This window comes from Cyphomyrmex costatus, unplaced genomic scaffold (assembly GCF_001594065.2).
Source record: "Cyphomyrmex costatus isolate MS0001 unplaced genomic scaffold, Ccosl1.0 scaffold159, whole genome shotgun sequence".
NCBI lineage: Eukaryota > Metazoa > Arthropoda > Insecta > Hymenoptera > Formicidae > Cyphomyrmex > Cyphomyrmex costatus.
The window spans coordinates 1,086,932-1,103,584 of NW_017275598.1; the positions used below are offsets into that span (position 1 = coordinate 1,086,932).

The following is a 16,653-nucleotide window of genomic DNA, read 5'->3' on the forward strand; positions in this document are numbered from 1 at the left end:
AGTCATAATAATAACTTTACTCGTATCGCAATCAATTTTTACGATAAGTAGAGAGTGATCTAAGATAAAGCGAAAATAGATAATATCTGCTGCGTAATTATCAAAGTGAGTACAATAAGGGGAATTGTAGCGATAGCGAAGATTAGTAATGATGAGAGTAATTCTAATTGTATCGCAGCAGATAGTGGGAATCATTTTCATGATACATAGGATAACATTGATGAAACAAAGGAGGAGTCATTATTAATTGCGAGTCTTCCTGCATCAGCATCAAATCTAGTTCGAAAATAGACTAAAGAAGTCGGAAATGTAAAATAACTGCAGAACGACGGTGAGAGTGAAATGGATGGGAATGCGAGATGAACAAGGATCTGGATGAGTAGATAGAGAAGAAGGAGCGGGGATGAAGGAGATACACCGGCACGCATTCCATTCAAAGGACCTTTTGGTCGGAATGGACCCGGGTGCCCTTCTCGCTGGTTGCTCCGGAGGGCCGTATTGTCCGCGTCAGACCATTCGCAGCTAGCGAAGGAGCTGGAGAGGAGGCGGGAATGGATTGGGGGAGGTGGTATCGCGGGACCCCAGCAGGGCACCCAACTTAACCTCTCAAAGCAAACGGTCAAAACGCAACCAAAACGGAGTCCACTTACCTCGTTGCTCGTTTGTGCCGCGCTGCTCTCATATGATACTTCCCTCGTCATTCACCGTCGACGACTACTATCGTTTGCGGATATCCCAAAGCACTATCGTTGATATCACAGTAATAAAATATAAGTATATGTCGCAAATGTCAAAACACCCGGGCGCCTTGCGCGCTGCATCATCTTGCGTTCGTTTGAAAAGCAATACTTGGTTCAGGCGCGACTCCAGAACTCGGAACACTGATTCTAACTCGATCTTGTTTGGGTTACCACGTCGGTCGTGTTCCCCTATTTTTCGAAATTATACACTACGTCGTTGTAAACGAACGACCTATTACACGTGTGCGTACTGATCGTCGCGGATAAGACACGAAAAATGCTGCAAGGATCGCGCGCTCCGTTTCGAAGCGGCAGATAAGTGTGACAGACGCCGACCGAGCGATGTGTTGCCGTTTTGACCTGCCTGCAAACTGACCAATCATCGCGCAGGTGGCATCCCGCTGTCCCAACAGTCCCTGACTCCCTGCTGGTGGTAGGCGCAGGAGAAGGGACCCAACCACCTGCCGCGCGACCTGCTGGAACCTGAGACAAGATCAACCCGTAACAGATTTCAAGTTTTGTTTGAATAATAGCTTGCCGACTATATTTGGTTGTTGGTAACGTAGAGTCTCGTCTATTCACAAGAAACAGTGAATCATTCGATATTTCGAAGCATTGTCGAATGAAATGTTTAGAGAGGTTCACATTTACCTATAGAATCCAAATGTCCTATTGAAACTTTAGGACAAGATTAGTGCTCCAAATTTGCTTGAACGACAGTCAGTCTATATTGATTGGTCGTTGGTAATATAGAACTACATCCATGAACGACGGATGGTAGATGATTCAACGTTCTGAATCATCATGGAATGAAGAATGTTTTAATATTATAGGTTTACAAAGTCGAATATTTGTAGTTGATACTATTGATGAAGTTTCCTTTGTTGCCACTTACTGATAGTTTTTTTTTTACATTAATAATTAAATTACATTAATTACACATGCATGTGATGTGCACGAAGTAGCATAGATTAAGAGTTGAAATCTTTATATTCTGAAAGCAGGCAAAATATACAGCACGTTTTGTGTTTATATTATAGAGATATTTACAAAATTTTTTTTATCAATGACTCTTGAAAAAATAAAATGCAATTTTGACGTATTTATCATTATTATAAGACTATGGCATATAATTTTATTTATTGACAGATTGAGAGATGTAAATCTTATATTTTTTAAATTTATCAATAATAGAATCCTGAAACGCTTTTTGCTCCATGACCATCACAATGGCGTGCATAATAATTACTGCAATTAATTATTCGATAATACTTATTATTAAATCACGTGTTATGATCATTGCGATAAAGCCAGGAAAAAAACCATCTATTGCGTTTGAAGATCTTTATCAGTGATGAGGTTTAATATATCGCTTGGCGACTCCGACGTGGGGAAAATATTACGAGGCGGACCTCGCGCGCGGTGCTTCAAGGCTGATCCGGCATAGGTACTTATTGTATCAAGTCTCGTTAACGGAGATGTTCATTCACTCGCACCGGCCAGATGACCAGTATGGCTCGCGTAACTCATCGCCGCTGTCGCGTCCCATCAACCTCGTATCGCGCGGTAGCAAAGTGGTCGAAAAGATCAACGGACTTGTCGATGATATGTGCCTAAAGTATCGATCCTATATCATGGAAACGCAATTGGTGTATCAGCACATTTGACGACGATGGCAGCGCTGGTTCGTCTTAAACGCGGTAGCGTCCAGTTGAGACACGCGGCACTCGAGGTCAAAGGTATGCTGTGCCCTCAATCGACTTCCCTTGGTAACGGGTTTCCGGAATTCTTAATGAGTTATTATTGCGCTGCGATTGCACGTAGATTAATAAACGATTTGCGACGCAAATATTTCACGTCTGTCGAGTTAAAGGAAGTGGAGAACTTATTAATTATTCATACAATATATCGTGAAATGACGTATGTAATGTCAGTTTCTTCGATTAATGTGAAATTAATTTTTCCATATTGAAAATCTTAGGATCACTAGGTATACATTTAATTTTCAATATGGAAAAATTTTAGTTATAAATTATTAATTTGGTGATAACATCCTACACTTATTAGTGGCGTTATTATTCAGTCCAGTTACATATTTATTTGTAATTCGCGTGAAACGAAATAAGCATTAGGATCAACAGAAGCATTAAAATCACTATTTCTTAGCTTAACACTATTGAATTAATAGCGTTACGCGTTCATTGTCTTGTCAAAAAGTCAGCTATTTGCATTGCATCATTGCCGAGCCAAAGTCGAGGTCACCTGTATACTCGGAGTAGTGGAGAGATAGTGCGCGAAGAATCAAACACTGGGGCGTGATAAGAGCGAGATGTCGCGGTCGATCTCATTATTTTTGGGTTCTGTGAGATGGCAGACTTCGTCAAGAGAGGTAGCGTGCAGTTCGTTAAACGTGGCAGTTGTCAACTAAAACTCGCTGCGCAAGAGGTTCGAGGTTCGTCAAAATTCTAATCACTGTAACTAATTTTATTTCTTACATCGCGGGCGTGAGATCTAATTTTATTTCGCGTTGTCGCGCGGCCAAATTTTATAAGTAACTTCATCCATGTTATATATTCATTTATTATCTACTAATCTACTTTTTATTTAATGTTTTGTAATTAATTATTTATATTATAACAAATTAATAAAGGGATCGAGATTGTTTTGGAAGTTGCGTTTTATAGTTACATATTGACGATGATATACAAATTTATATAAAAATCTATTTAATCTAATATTATCGAAATGTTATGATTAATGTTCGTGTTTCGTAATTTTACAAATATTATTTTTACATATAAAAAGCCAATCAACACAAGTGCCTTTTAAATTTAGAATTTGTACGCAGATATTATCGTACCAGTCGTTTGAGTAAGTTATCAAAATCAAACATTGCTGTGCTCCAACGTTTGGAGACTATGATAATGGATGTACGTACACATCTATACACACATAAAAATTTCTTTTGTTACTATTATATCTCTAAATTGAATGATAGAAATTTTGTGAAAAATATGAAAACTTAGCTCTCTGGGCAATATAATTAATAATTCATATTTTTACCATTCTATTCAATAAATTTAAATACAATTATTCCCTCGATAGCAAATAAAAAATTGTTTGGGTTTTTTTTGTGACTTTTTACTGATCTTTACAATTTGATATTACTAAAATATTCACAAGATCAACGACGCGATTTGATTAATCTTTTCATAATTTTTATTTGATCCTTTATTGATCTTTATTTAATCTTTATTTTATTTGCGAGTTCTTAGTAATTTTTTTTATCTGTAATTTGGTCACATTAGTCGCGACTATTACGATTATCATGTTATTACATTGTTATTTGTTAGCGGCTGTACGAGCGCGACACATTGTCGCCGGGCTAGTCGCTGTTGGATTTGCGCTTTGCGGCGCAGTCGAGGTTAGCTCCTCCGTCGCACTACTGGCGAATCAGAAAGACAATCATGCCATCATCGACACATCTTGGCACTGCGATATGCTGGTCAATATTACCAGCCGCAATCGCACCGAGGACTTCGAAATTATATTCATGGAGGTGTATATATACACTTATAAATGTTTTGCCTTATATTATTTCATTACTAAATGTGGGATACTCCCCATTTTTATTTGTCTCTAACAAATTTTTATTCATTAGTACGAAAGTAAACTAAGCGAGATTAATACTGTGAGAGCGCTTTGTTCTGCATTAATAGTTAATGATTAATTTAAACTATCTTTTCAAACTATTCCAAGAAGTAAATGTACATGTCATACTAGAGAACAGTTACGCTTTGCAACGCTACGTTGCAGAATGACATTTGTAATCCATGTTATGAACGACAGCTGCCACAGGAGGAGCGAGCAGAATCGATTATGCGTGAGGCGTTCTTATGGGGACAAGTCGCCGGTCCGATCTTGGGAGGTTGCCTGGTATGGGGCCGATCAGGGCCCTCCATGGTGTTCTCACGTGCGGTTCTTAGCGCCTGCTTAGCGTCTCTATTAGTACCTGCAGCTTGGCGCGGACCGTCGCATGTTGCGCTTCGGTTATTTCAAGGATTATGCACCGTAAGTCGGCGCGCAGACTTTATTACCACCGTTTCTACGAGAGACGCTTCGCAATGACGTGAACTCGATTTTGCGTAGCGCAGTAAAACACGGCGCAGACATAAAACATTCGCGCGAGAATCATTACGACATCCTCTTTTGCAGGGCGCAACCATGCCCGCTGCTCACATGTTCGCTATGACCTGGTTTAAGAGCAATCACAGAAGCTGGTACTTCAGTTGTTACGCAGGTATGTCGGTGATTGCGATTACAACCGTTTATGATAAGTAAAAAGAACAATGAACCTTCGGAGTCATTCATTATTATAATGTTTTCTAGTAAAAACATATTTGTATATTTATATATTCTCTACGACAGTAGAGATGCGCAACCCTTTTTAAGAATCACTTTCAGAAAGCCATTTTTAGAAATAGGTAAAATCTTTCGGGCTACATAACATTTATTTCGTTTGTATAAAATATAACTTTATGTTTTATCGACTATGTGTTGGCGGATTAAAAAAATTCACAGGGCCACAGATTGCGCATCGTTGTTTTACGACAGCGTGCTCATCAATTTCTAGGATATCTTTAAAAATATACTTCACAATGAGTGTTACCAATCTACATGATCTGAATTATTCAACTAATCCTAATTCCCATGCTTTAAGCCGTCAGCGTAGGTTACTGTCTCACTGGATGGCTGGGCACCGCGGTGGTGCGAACGTTCGGTCGCGATTCTTTGTGTTACGGTCTGGTTCTTTTGGCACTATGTTGGTATTTCGCCTTCGGCCGATTTGTTAAGGATACGCCAAAGTCCTATCAACATGATACAACAGTAAGCGATACTTCCGATCTATTTAACGAGCATTTGCAACACTCTCGAAAGTTATTAAAGTAGTTGGACATGCTAATTATAATAGTAGTCTGATAAGAGTTGAAGGCATAGTTGAAGGCTTCTATGTAGTCTCTAGAAATTTTCCATTCGCTAATTAGTACCTGTAAAACCTGTCGTGCGAGAGGTAACATTGACTTACCAGATTACTTAAGATTTATCATATACCTATATGTACCTAGCCTATTAGACATTTTTTTGAATGTAACTACGAGATTAGTAAATATCATAGGCGGCTGTGATACCATGGGGAAAACTGTTGAGATCCGTACCTGTTTGGGCGTCCGCAGTAGCGACGATGGGCAATCAATGGGGTGACGCGACGCTCGCACTTGGCATGACGAAGTACCTGAAGCTTATCTATGGGTTCTCCACAGCTAACGTAAGCTAGCTGAAATTTATTTTTATTTCATCACTATTGTTTTAATTCTTATTTTTTTAACACTGTAAAAATATCCCCTAAGTATTAAGGTGAAAAAACCGAGCGAAATATTAAAACAAAAAAGATATAAGATAAAAAAAGAGATATAAACTTTATAAAATTAAAAAATGATATGTTTATGCAAAAAAGATACTATTATATTAGACAACAAAATTTGCTTTGACTAAATAAGACTTTCTTCTTATTTGTATTATTCACATATTGATCGATTCTTATTGTTATATAAATTTTATATTATGACATGTTAGGATACAATATTTAATATTAACCAGACCGATATTACGGAGACAGTTGTGAGCTCGTAGATCTCGTCTTACCTCATTATTACATTGTAATTTAATTTAGGACTCAGTGTTGACCACGTTACCTCACATCGGTCACTTCATGGCTGCGCTGACCTGTGGTCTCCTGGTAGATCACGTCCGCGAATCTAAAATAGTTTCCACGACCACGGCGAGAAAGTTGGTCGTCTATACAGGTGCGTTATGTGCATTTGCGATATTACGTCTACAATATCACAGTATAAATAAAAATAGTATATTCACTTTTCCAATTTTTGCGTTTGTGTAAATCGCACAGTTAACAAGGTGACGATTATAGTATATTAGATCATTATGAAAGTTCGTGCTCGATTTATCATTCAAAATTAATAATAAACCGGACAAAAATTTTGCACTGATCTAATAATACTTGCTAATTAATTTCTTCTATTCAAATAGAGTTATTACATGATCTAAGTTTACGATTGAATCTAGAAAATAAAAGCAAAGCAATTCGCTAACTAATTCGCTTTTATAGATTGCCTGCGCAAAGGTAACATAACCGACGGGTGGCGATTAAAGGTGTCGGTACAGAATGAATCTTTTAATTATACCGTGATAATATTGTAAAATTCGTGCTAGAATTTTGGTCACCTAATCATTTTTACTCTCAACGCTAAGTAGAGTAAATTTATAATATATAAAGTACCAAGTACGTGTGTAGTAGAGTTAATTTATTATATAAAGAGAGGTAATTTTCGTTTTCTATTCTTTGCAAATTCTCAAAAAAATTTAACAACATTGAAATTCAGCAATATCGTTATAAGCCTTATGCCATAAAATAAGTATGCAATACCGATGCGTTATAGATTACTCATTTCATGCTGAGAGGTGAATTGATTGTTGGTGTGTTACCTTGCTCTGATTGTGAGAGTAATAGCTTACGAGATCTCATTACGATAATTGAAGATGGAAAGTCTCAAACATGTTGAGTAACGAACTACAGGCTTTATCCTACGTAACGTAACAAGAATATTTTCTCGACATCTCTCTGGCTCTGCTTACAAGGGAACTGCTTGAAGTGTCAAATATTAATTTTAATGAAACTTTGTATACATATTGGTTACGTAAATAGATGAAAGTATCAGTTGCAGCTAATAAATGGTTTTCAGATGAAATCACTTCTCATATATAAAGCAGTTTTCAACTTTTTTAAAATTATAATATTTAATTTTAAAAATTATAATATTTAAGATATAAAGAAATTTTTTATAAAGATTTTTTAGTAAACTTATCTTTATTTAGCTATGACAATAGTATCTTATAAAATAATTTTCTAAATATAGATTTAAAAAAAATTATTTTTTAAAAATGTGTGGCATAGATAAATAGAGGAAATGTTATACAAATTATGTATAAAATATAATTTGTTAATATTCCCTTGTTAATATTCTCATTCTCAATAATATCGAATTGAATGCTTTTAGCGCACTTCATCCCTGCGGCCCTTCTCTTCGTCGCTGGTTACGCTGGCTGCCAGGCCCTGGGTGCTGCCTGGCTAGGGATAGCAGCCCTCCTCGTTTCTGGCACCGCACCGGCTGGTGCACTCGCAGCCATAGCTGACCTCGCACCTGCGGAATCACCGGCGTGCGCCGCGGCCGCGTGCGCTCTCTGTTCCACGCTGGGCGCCGCGGGACTGCTGGCCGCCAATTACTTCGTCACCCAAGCTCTTCATGGCTCCGTAAGTCGAGTTACTACGATGGACGCAGGCACGCGCGTTATCCGCCCGCGCAAACGTAATAACGAATTAAATAGCTTCGTACATCCGCGAACGTTAAACGTCGGATTACGTAACAAGGACTTAGCGACGAGTCTTTCCTTCTACTTTCTATGTTTCGCATGAGTCGTTTCTCGTTGTCTTCCAATTAAATTAATTATTTTGTGCTTAATTGTGTGCACATTGTTTTCAAATATTAAAGAATATAATATATATTCGCGTAATATTTAGGATTTTTAATTTAAAATAAAAGAGAAGAATATCAGAATTTTGTATTTTTTTGTCATATGCATTTTTGTAGAAATTTTTCAACTTTAATATAAATGTTAAAAGATGAACGGTTTTATTTTTTTATTCCTCAAATAATTGGGAGATTGCATATTAGAAATTCCAATATTGTAATTCGCCACGGCTGGAAAAAAAACTTTTTACATTTTTTTAATTTGCTTGATTTTAAATTTTAATTCACGTTTGCGACGTTTGTCCGTTTTAGATCGCTGGTTCTTGGCGATTGGTGTTTGGTGTTGCTTCTGTCGTTTTACTGACGACCGCTGCGGTTTTTCTGGCTCTTGGCAAAGGCGTTCCGCAACCGTGGATCCCATCTGTGGCGAGACCGCGAAGTCACGACGTAATCTACGAGCAGGACGCGTTAGAGCTCGATCACGAGGACGTGGGTGTGCAGACCGAGCCCTTCGTGCCCTATGCGCTCGAGGACGACGTCGAGAGTTTGAAGAACGTACCTCGCTCTTCATCCATTCACTCGAAGATCTCGGTGGCCTCCAATTAAATCGCGAGTGCCCTTGTGCCAATTCTCTGTGCTATTTTCATGCCTCATATTGCGCCAAGGATATTCTATCCCCCTCGGATTATTACGGATAGGAAAAACGATGTACAGTAAACATATCGCAAATACACACGCGATTAACACACGATGAATGTATATAAGGCTTAAGAATAAGAATAAAAGTTTATACGATAAAACGATGGAATGTCCTCGAACATTATCACAACAACAAACGACAAAATAATTGAAAAACTAAGTATCTAATTTTTTATCAAGATCTGCTTCTTGTAGAAGATAATGTTGCTGTTATGAATTATCGTTAGATTTTGCGAAACACGATTTGAACAACCGAGGCCGCTCTAGATAAAATCGTTGTGAGACAATGCCGTGAATAATAACAGGTAGATTCACGAAGTGATATAATTTGACTCGTAGAAAGTCGATAGTTGATAAAAATGTCGACGCGCGCTAGAAACTTGAGGAACATGACAGAACGAATGTCAGGTAAGCGTCGTTTTTATCTCGAATTATTCGCTTTCGACTATTGTTGTTGAAGCGGCTTCGCCTTATCAGGATACCTTGCGATTTTCTTCGCTCGCGTTATTTCCTATAGCATACAAATCTATGCATTATGCCCATTTCTGTGAGATACCGTGTGCCCTCCTCAGCGACTTTCTATCTCTTGAGTAAGAGTGAGAGACAAGTCAGACGCTTTAATTAGATAATCTTACAAATTCGCATATTCCTATCGGCGCTGATTCCATTGTGAAAATACGCCTACGCCATTGTAACTGGCGCATGCAATACCGGAATACCGGAAGACGTGTGCAAGACATGTTGTCCGTGCTGGCGAGTGTCCCCGCTTGTGTCTTAACGACGGCCTTTCAAACGCAAGCGTGCATATCCGGTGCGCGTGGAAAAATCAGAACACTCTTTAGATTTCCGCGGAAAATAGCCTGCCATTCGTCGTGAATTAAAAAATATTTTGCATGTTACTTTTCACACCGGAAACTCACTCGATCGACATTCTTGAGCAAAATGTTGAGTCAATATTGGCATTGCGATTACTTGCACGTATGTTTCGCTTCACTTATTCTTCAGTAACTGACACGCGTATGCTTTCGTACTTTGTACAAGCAAAATTTTTTTAATTTTGAAATATGTTTAGTTTCCTTTTTTGAAATGCCAATTATTTGCACTATATAAGTAATAGTTTAGAGTTTGGATAATCCGATAATTGATCCAATAATTGACAATAGTCAATGGCCTATTCAGATTAGAAATTAAAATTAAGAGACTGAGTTTAACTAATCGGAAGAAAGAGAATTTATATCAAGTTTAGTGAACTGTGCTTTGGTTGATCAAATTCAATCTCAATCCCAATCTCTAATATGATATGGGCATTTGTCGAAATATCAAATAACTTTTAATTAGTCTTCTTTGTTAGACAAAATGAATCAAAGTTATTATAAATTATTTAAATTCATTTAAATTCATTTTATCTAACCAATTAATAATTTGCATTTGATTATTAATGAACTTATTTCCATTAATATTTTTAACTGATGCAGTTAATTCGTATTTTGTTGCATTGCCACTTGTGCAAATCGAACGTTCACTGAGCGGTGATTGTTCCGTTTCTCACGTGCTGTTCGAATAAACGCGTGAGATATCTGCGTCGTGTGTCGCGCGTAACGCTTTTTTCGACAAAGAAATTCGCTCGTAGACAACAGGCGGGGTTTCCGAATACGTGGAAATCACGCGCGAGATCTCATGATCTACGCCCTCGGCCGCATATTCGCGCGTAAGTTTACCGCGTAGACCCGGCCGGGCAGGAATGTCGCAACGCGCGACGCTAATTACTGGCAGTAGACGCGTTACTATTCTTTCCCGGTAACGCCAACTCTCAGGGACTTATGAAATGAGTTCTCACACAACGTCTCGAAGTCTACCGTCCGACTCTTTCTTTATTTCGATGTGTATATATCACACTAGTCTCTTACGTAACATCGTATTTACAGTCGTAAGCAGGGAGCATGTTAAAGATGCCTTAGGATCTAGAACTTTCGCTGGCGTTATCCTGCGCGTTTTAACAGAGGGTACCTCTCATAGAAGAGATTTCTTTCGAATAATCGCTTAAGATAGATGTGCACCAGTGATTGACTGCTGACCAATGAATGCCCAATGTATCTGTCCGCTTTCTAAGAAATTAATGTCTGTTTTTACTAATGCCCATTTTTTAGCAATGTAAATTAACTTTAATTTTTAGAACTAAAAAAAGATGAAGAATTTTTGTGAACTAAGATTAAAATTAAACTACATTGGTAAAAAGGGCACAAGTAGATTAACTTTAATCTTGATTTACTTACTTTTCATTTAGGTTCTAAGAATCAGAAAAAAATAAAAATCAAGTTAAATCAAGTATAAAGTTAATATACATTGGTAGGAACGGACATAGAGATAAGAATATATTTTACAAAGTCACGGATAATAACTACACTAGTTATTGAAAAACATAATCATTATGTAATTGTAAATTAAAGCTGTCATCTATTGGAATGCTATACACTGGTGATTATTTCAACGTTCTTTCTTCATTATTAATTTTCAACGACATAATCTAAACGCAAATCTCAGCAGCGTGAGAAAAATTTTATGCGATACTTGTAAGATAAGTGTATGAGAAAATAATATCTTTGCTTAGAAAAGAAATTTAATTATCTAACTATTACTTAGTCGGTCGTACACTGATGCACCTACTCTATAAAGTACGTAAATATGCGCGTTAACAAATGTTGGAAAACTATCGTGCAGAAAATCGGTCGGGCTGCGCAGCAACAATTTCCCTTTCGCGAAACGATTCGATTCATTAACGACACGAATGCGTCCGTTGCGTGTAAAGACATTGGTCCTTATACGCTGATGGACGTATCCGTTGTCTACTACAAAAAAAAAAAGGTTATCGTTGATGTAAGCCACTTCGTCATGCTTAAATATGCTACCGTGAGAATTTGATACCATTCCAGGATAATTAGTAATGGTAAAAATTACATATTTAAAAATTATTTGTTGAAAGCAAATTCGGTAACTTTTGTCAAGGTACTTCCATCTTGTAAAAAAAACAATTAATTGAAATTCTATAATAATTTAACTCGTATTTTATGTATTTACTTGCAACGAGTAATACTTTTTCGCAATTTCTATCTACTTCTAACGTACTCGTTATATCTTTTTCGTGATGCCTTTTTCCTCCTCTTCATCCGTAATAATTTGCACACTCCTGACTGGACCCGTCTTTTTGTATTTCGATGCCGGTGTCGTGGTGGTCATCGGAATCATCGTTGACCGTTCGGTGTTGATCGCTAGATTTACCATTCGCAGCAGCAAAGCTTCCCTGATAGGCGCTGGTAGGATCTCGTCATTTTCGTCTACGTCGTGTGTGTAAAATTTCTGTCTATACACTCTCTTGGGATATCTGTCTTGGTAATCGTCATACTGGGGATGATAGAGCGGACTCAAAGCCCGAGGGTACACCGGACGTCTTAGAGGCACTCGGTCGCCGTACTGCGCTTGTTGATCGTACGCGAGTTCGGGTCTCGGAAGCGGCGCTTGAAAGCCTGCTGGATATGAAGGATATGGCTGTTGATCGTATAAGGCATCTTCGAGGAAGCTCTTTGGATATGATAAGGCTTGCACACCGTATTGGCTCACTAGCAGCCTCCTTAACAACGTTTGGAAGTCTCGTCGACTCAAAGGTGGTGCGATCGGATTCGGCGGCTCTGGAGGAAGCGGCAGTGCGCCAGCTCGGTAAGGATACTCGGGCGTGGTCGCCTGATAATCCCTGTCATCAGGATGAACTACCGCACTCGGAATCGGTCGCAGAATCGGTCGTGCTCTTTGGTCGGTGTCCGAATACATCAGGGGACGTACGGGACGTGGACGCATATAGTTCATGTTTATTGCGATTCGTGCCTCATCTTCGGGATCAGGCACGGGAGTCTCCGTCAGGTAATGAACATTGGCATCTGTCGTACTCGAATAGACCGGCTGATGATTCGACGGAGGCCGTAACAGAATTCTACTGATCGGTATTGCTCTGTAGACGCCTCCATCTTCCTCGAGGTTGCTCGGTTGAGACGGGACGAGTATCCTAGGCGGCAATTCTCGCAGATACTGTTCGGGCTGCTGTCTCATGAAGACAGGCTCGGTGCTCTGTCTGACATAGTCCCGAATATCTGGTACTCTGGTTGTAGGACCGTGAAGTAGAGTCTGTTGAGTCGACGTACGCTCATTCTGGGAGGATTTCGTTTCTGTCTCGTAGACCCGAGAATCTTCATACTTCGGATTGTCGAATCGACCAGCTGCTCCCAGATTATCTTGGCGATTGACGAAGAATTTCGGTCGTTCTGTGCGCGAAGTAGTGGAAACCCTCTGAAGAATTCGCGATGGAGAAGTCGTGGTAAACAAAGGACGCGTCGTAGACAAGGAACCGCCATACACGTCGGAATGTTCGTCATTATCATCGGAACTTGACTTGGTTGTCTCGTCGTGCAATTGTCTCCTCAAGTTATTCCCCGTCGTGATCTTGACCTCGTCTTCCTTTTCTACGAAATCCTCAGAGATCGGCGGGAGGCTATGTTCAATCGGTCGCTTGGCAAAGATGATCTTTCGATAAGCACCGGTCTTGTCGTCCGTACTAGGTCGATTGATTTGCGAATCTTCGTCTTCGGTGTCATCCTCTATGACGATCGGTCTCTGCTGGCCATTGATGACGAAGCGCGGTCTGCTCTTGGCCGTGCCCTTTAAGTAGTGTCCGAATATCGTCTTGGGTACCTCTGTAGTGGTAGTGCTTGTAGTTGTCGTGGTGGTACTCGTAGTTGTCTTCCTCGTTCGAGGAATCGACTGTACCACTGATGGTCTGGTCGACGATTCCGTTGTCGTGGCGTACACGATAGTCGGTCTTTTTGTAGTTGCAGATGTACGGTTAATGCGCGGTATGCTTTGCACGACCGATACATGTTCCTGCGACGGCGACATGGTGGTTGCTTTAAAACCCGTCGCGTTCGACGAGGAGTACGAAACCCTTTTTATCTCGCCGTTAGCGTCGACAAAACCGAACGTGCCCTTAATGTTGCCCAGAACATCACGACTCTCGACCTGACAAAGTAAGTATTTTCCGTTCATTTTTTTCGTGAGAATATGGTTTGATTCTTACATATCTTACACAAACAAATTAACCTTTTTATTAATACAATTATCATAAATGTGAGAGATGACAAAAATTTTGATTAAATAATTTTATATTTGTATAATATAATAAATGTTGTTAAACTATATAATTTTGCTTTACTCTAATTGTATAAGTAATAATATAATTAACAATTATTTAAGTTAAATGAGATATATAATATATTATGTATTTCAAAAATTCAATAATAATTTAAATTTAAACGTTCACACATACTCGCTTTATTTATTAATTTAAATAATAGAATTTTTTTGAAAATTTTAAAATTATATATATGAACATAAAAAAGTTATACTATCAGATGTAACTTTTTTAATTACCTGCCATAATCATGATAGTCTATCAGATTTCTATGTATCTGTTAAAATTACTGTTGATAGTGATGTATAATTAAAATTGCCATTGACATTGCTTACTTAGCACATTGTTATTTTAAACGCAATCAGAAATGAAAAGAATCTGGCTAATTAATATTCGATACTGTGGGAACCGATTGTACGGTGCAATTTATAATTCTTGGAAAAATAGATGATAGGCGCGGTTAAATTACGCGCTTAAGTAGTTACGCACATAATTACCTTGAATGAGCCATCGCCGGCTTCGTAACCATACGTGTAAGAGCCGTCTTCGTTCACCTTTCTGATCTGCTTCAAGATCGCCACTTGATGATCATGTTGTGTTTCCGATGTTTGCTGGTCCGTGACGTTTGAACAGCTCGCGGTCACCAGACAGAAGAATGCCATCAGCCATGGCGTCATCTTAAAAGAAAAGATGAATTTTCTCTATAAAGAAAACGCAGTAACGCAAACATGATGTGACGTTGATGCATTATACCTAAATATCACGAGAAAATACTCATATAATACATTACAAATTTTACAAAAAAAACATAACTTATCGAATAGAAGCCTATAAACAGTCTAATCGTATCTTAGTTGCTTACTATATGTATAATTTCGCGTGAATTTATATACTGATGTAGTCTTTTAACTGCGCGCCGAACAATTGTCGGTTTTGAAACGCAATTTTAATACATTACTGCAGTACTATCACGAATTAAATTAATTAATAATTTAATAATTATTTGATGCTCTTTCGGCATCTTATATCGATATTTAACGTTAAAATCTGAAAATAATAATTCTTATTGCGAAAAATATTACCTCGGCCGGGAGTCGAACTCGGATCGCTCGCTTTACGCGCAAGTGTCCTAGCCAATTAGACTACCGAGGCCTTAGCAATATTCCTCGCAATAATCGGTACATAAAACCCATACAGCACACTTTATCCGAGGGATATTCTGGAAACATCTTTAGAACATAAAATGTCCTCTGGATATTTTAAGGACGTCCCTTGGAGGCCTGTGTTGTATAGATAATACCTAAGATGCAATAAATCGTTGAATATATGAATTCTGAAATAACGAACTTAAATTTCAGCTCGATGGAAATTGCGTTCTAAATTTATTCAATGATTATATATTCAAAACGAAATACTTCTTTCATAATACGCGTTCACGTTCACATGATAATGCACTTATCACTCTACAGCATTTCGCGTCCTAAAACGTTTTCTCAGAATAAATCTTGAGGATGTATGCAATCGTTTGCCAAGGCGCACACTTTCTCACGGGCACCAATATTAGTTTTCGCGAAAAAAGTCATCGGAACGTTTAGACCGAGCACTTGTATTTAGATTGACAGCAATTGAAATTGATCTCATTCTCTCCCTCTCGCTTTTTCTTACGCGGAATCGCGGGCACCATGAACCACGTACTCGTGCACTCGCGCCAGCTCGGAATACTCGGCGATATACCTTGTTGGAACTGGAAACCATGTTACCGCGGATGCGGTGAATGTTCTTAATACGGCGTGGGGTGTCGGGTGCCGTTATATATAAGGTGACACAATAGGCAAACACCGCCGCGCCCCTTCCACGGCGCAATGCGTCGCACCGCCATGTTCAACCTTGATGACCCCTAAACGTTCATTAAGGCGCTGGGGTACTAAATGACAACTCTCCTGGCTAGTAAAAATGCGAAGCGTCGCGTGCATTTTTACAACGCTTCGGTAGAAAATACACGACAATGAAGGCTCGCGGTTGTGATTGCTCATCTCGATTATATGTTCTTTCGTTGTGCGAATTGCCCAAGACACGATTACTCTAACGACTCGAAGACACGGGAAGAGTTGCTGAATGATCAGCTGCTACGTGAAATGGATGTCGAAAAGCGGCTGTACTTTTTCTTCCTTTGTTAAACAAATTAATTCAATTAGCATTTAAAGTTTACATTTTCTACGAGTTGCCTTAATTCTATAAGATGGATGTCCCTTTTCTCTCATTAACACCAGATCGATAATATCTCATTAGAACTGAAAGCGTCCATTTGTTAATTTCCTATCCTTGTTTTCGTTTACTGAAGAGTTATTTTAATATTACTTATAAGTCTCATAATACA

The 16,653-nt window shown here is 38.7% G+C and overlaps 3 protein-coding genes across 3 annotated transcripts in view; 1 reads left to right on the top strand and 2 right to left on the bottom strand.

The window, feature by feature from the left end:
• LOC108771498 (uncharacterized) overlaps positions 1–716 on the bottom strand; it is a 98,234-nt gene extending 97,518 nt beyond the window's left edge. Inside the window, exon 1 of the mRNA XM_018536815.1 lies at positions 651–716. Coding sequence (XP_018392317.1) covers positions 651–682 — 32 coding nt within the window. The 5' untranslated portion in view covers positions 683–716. The remainder of the gene's footprint in view (positions 1–650) is intronic.
• Positions 717–2,861: 2,145 nt separating this feature from the next.
• Positions 2,862–9,175, top strand: LOC108771470 (sialin). Its single transcript, XM_018536776.1, has 9 exons — positions 2,862–3,192; positions 4,094–4,299; positions 4,590–4,811; positions 4,956–5,040; positions 5,461–5,627; positions 5,917–6,066; positions 6,472–6,604; positions 7,874–8,127; positions 8,657–9,175. The coding sequence occupies exons 1-9, from the start codon at positions 3,108–3,110 to the stop codon at positions 8,948–8,950; spliced, it is 1,596 nt and encodes a 531-aa protein (XP_018392278.1). The 5' UTR covers positions 2,862–3,107; the 3' UTR covers positions 8,951–9,175.
• Positions 9,176–11,395: 2,220 nt separating this feature from the next.
• Positions 11,396–14,953, bottom strand: LOC108771471 (uncharacterized). The gene is made up of 2 exons (XM_018536777.1): positions 14,774–14,953; positions 11,396–14,104 (listed from the first exon to the last, which is right to left on the bottom strand). Exons 1-2 carry the CDS (start codon positions 14,951–14,953, stop codon positions 12,170–12,172), a joined length of 2,115 nt encoding a protein of 704 aa, XP_018392279.1. The 3' UTR covers positions 11,396–12,169.
• Positions 14,954–16,653: the final 1,700 nt, after the last annotated feature.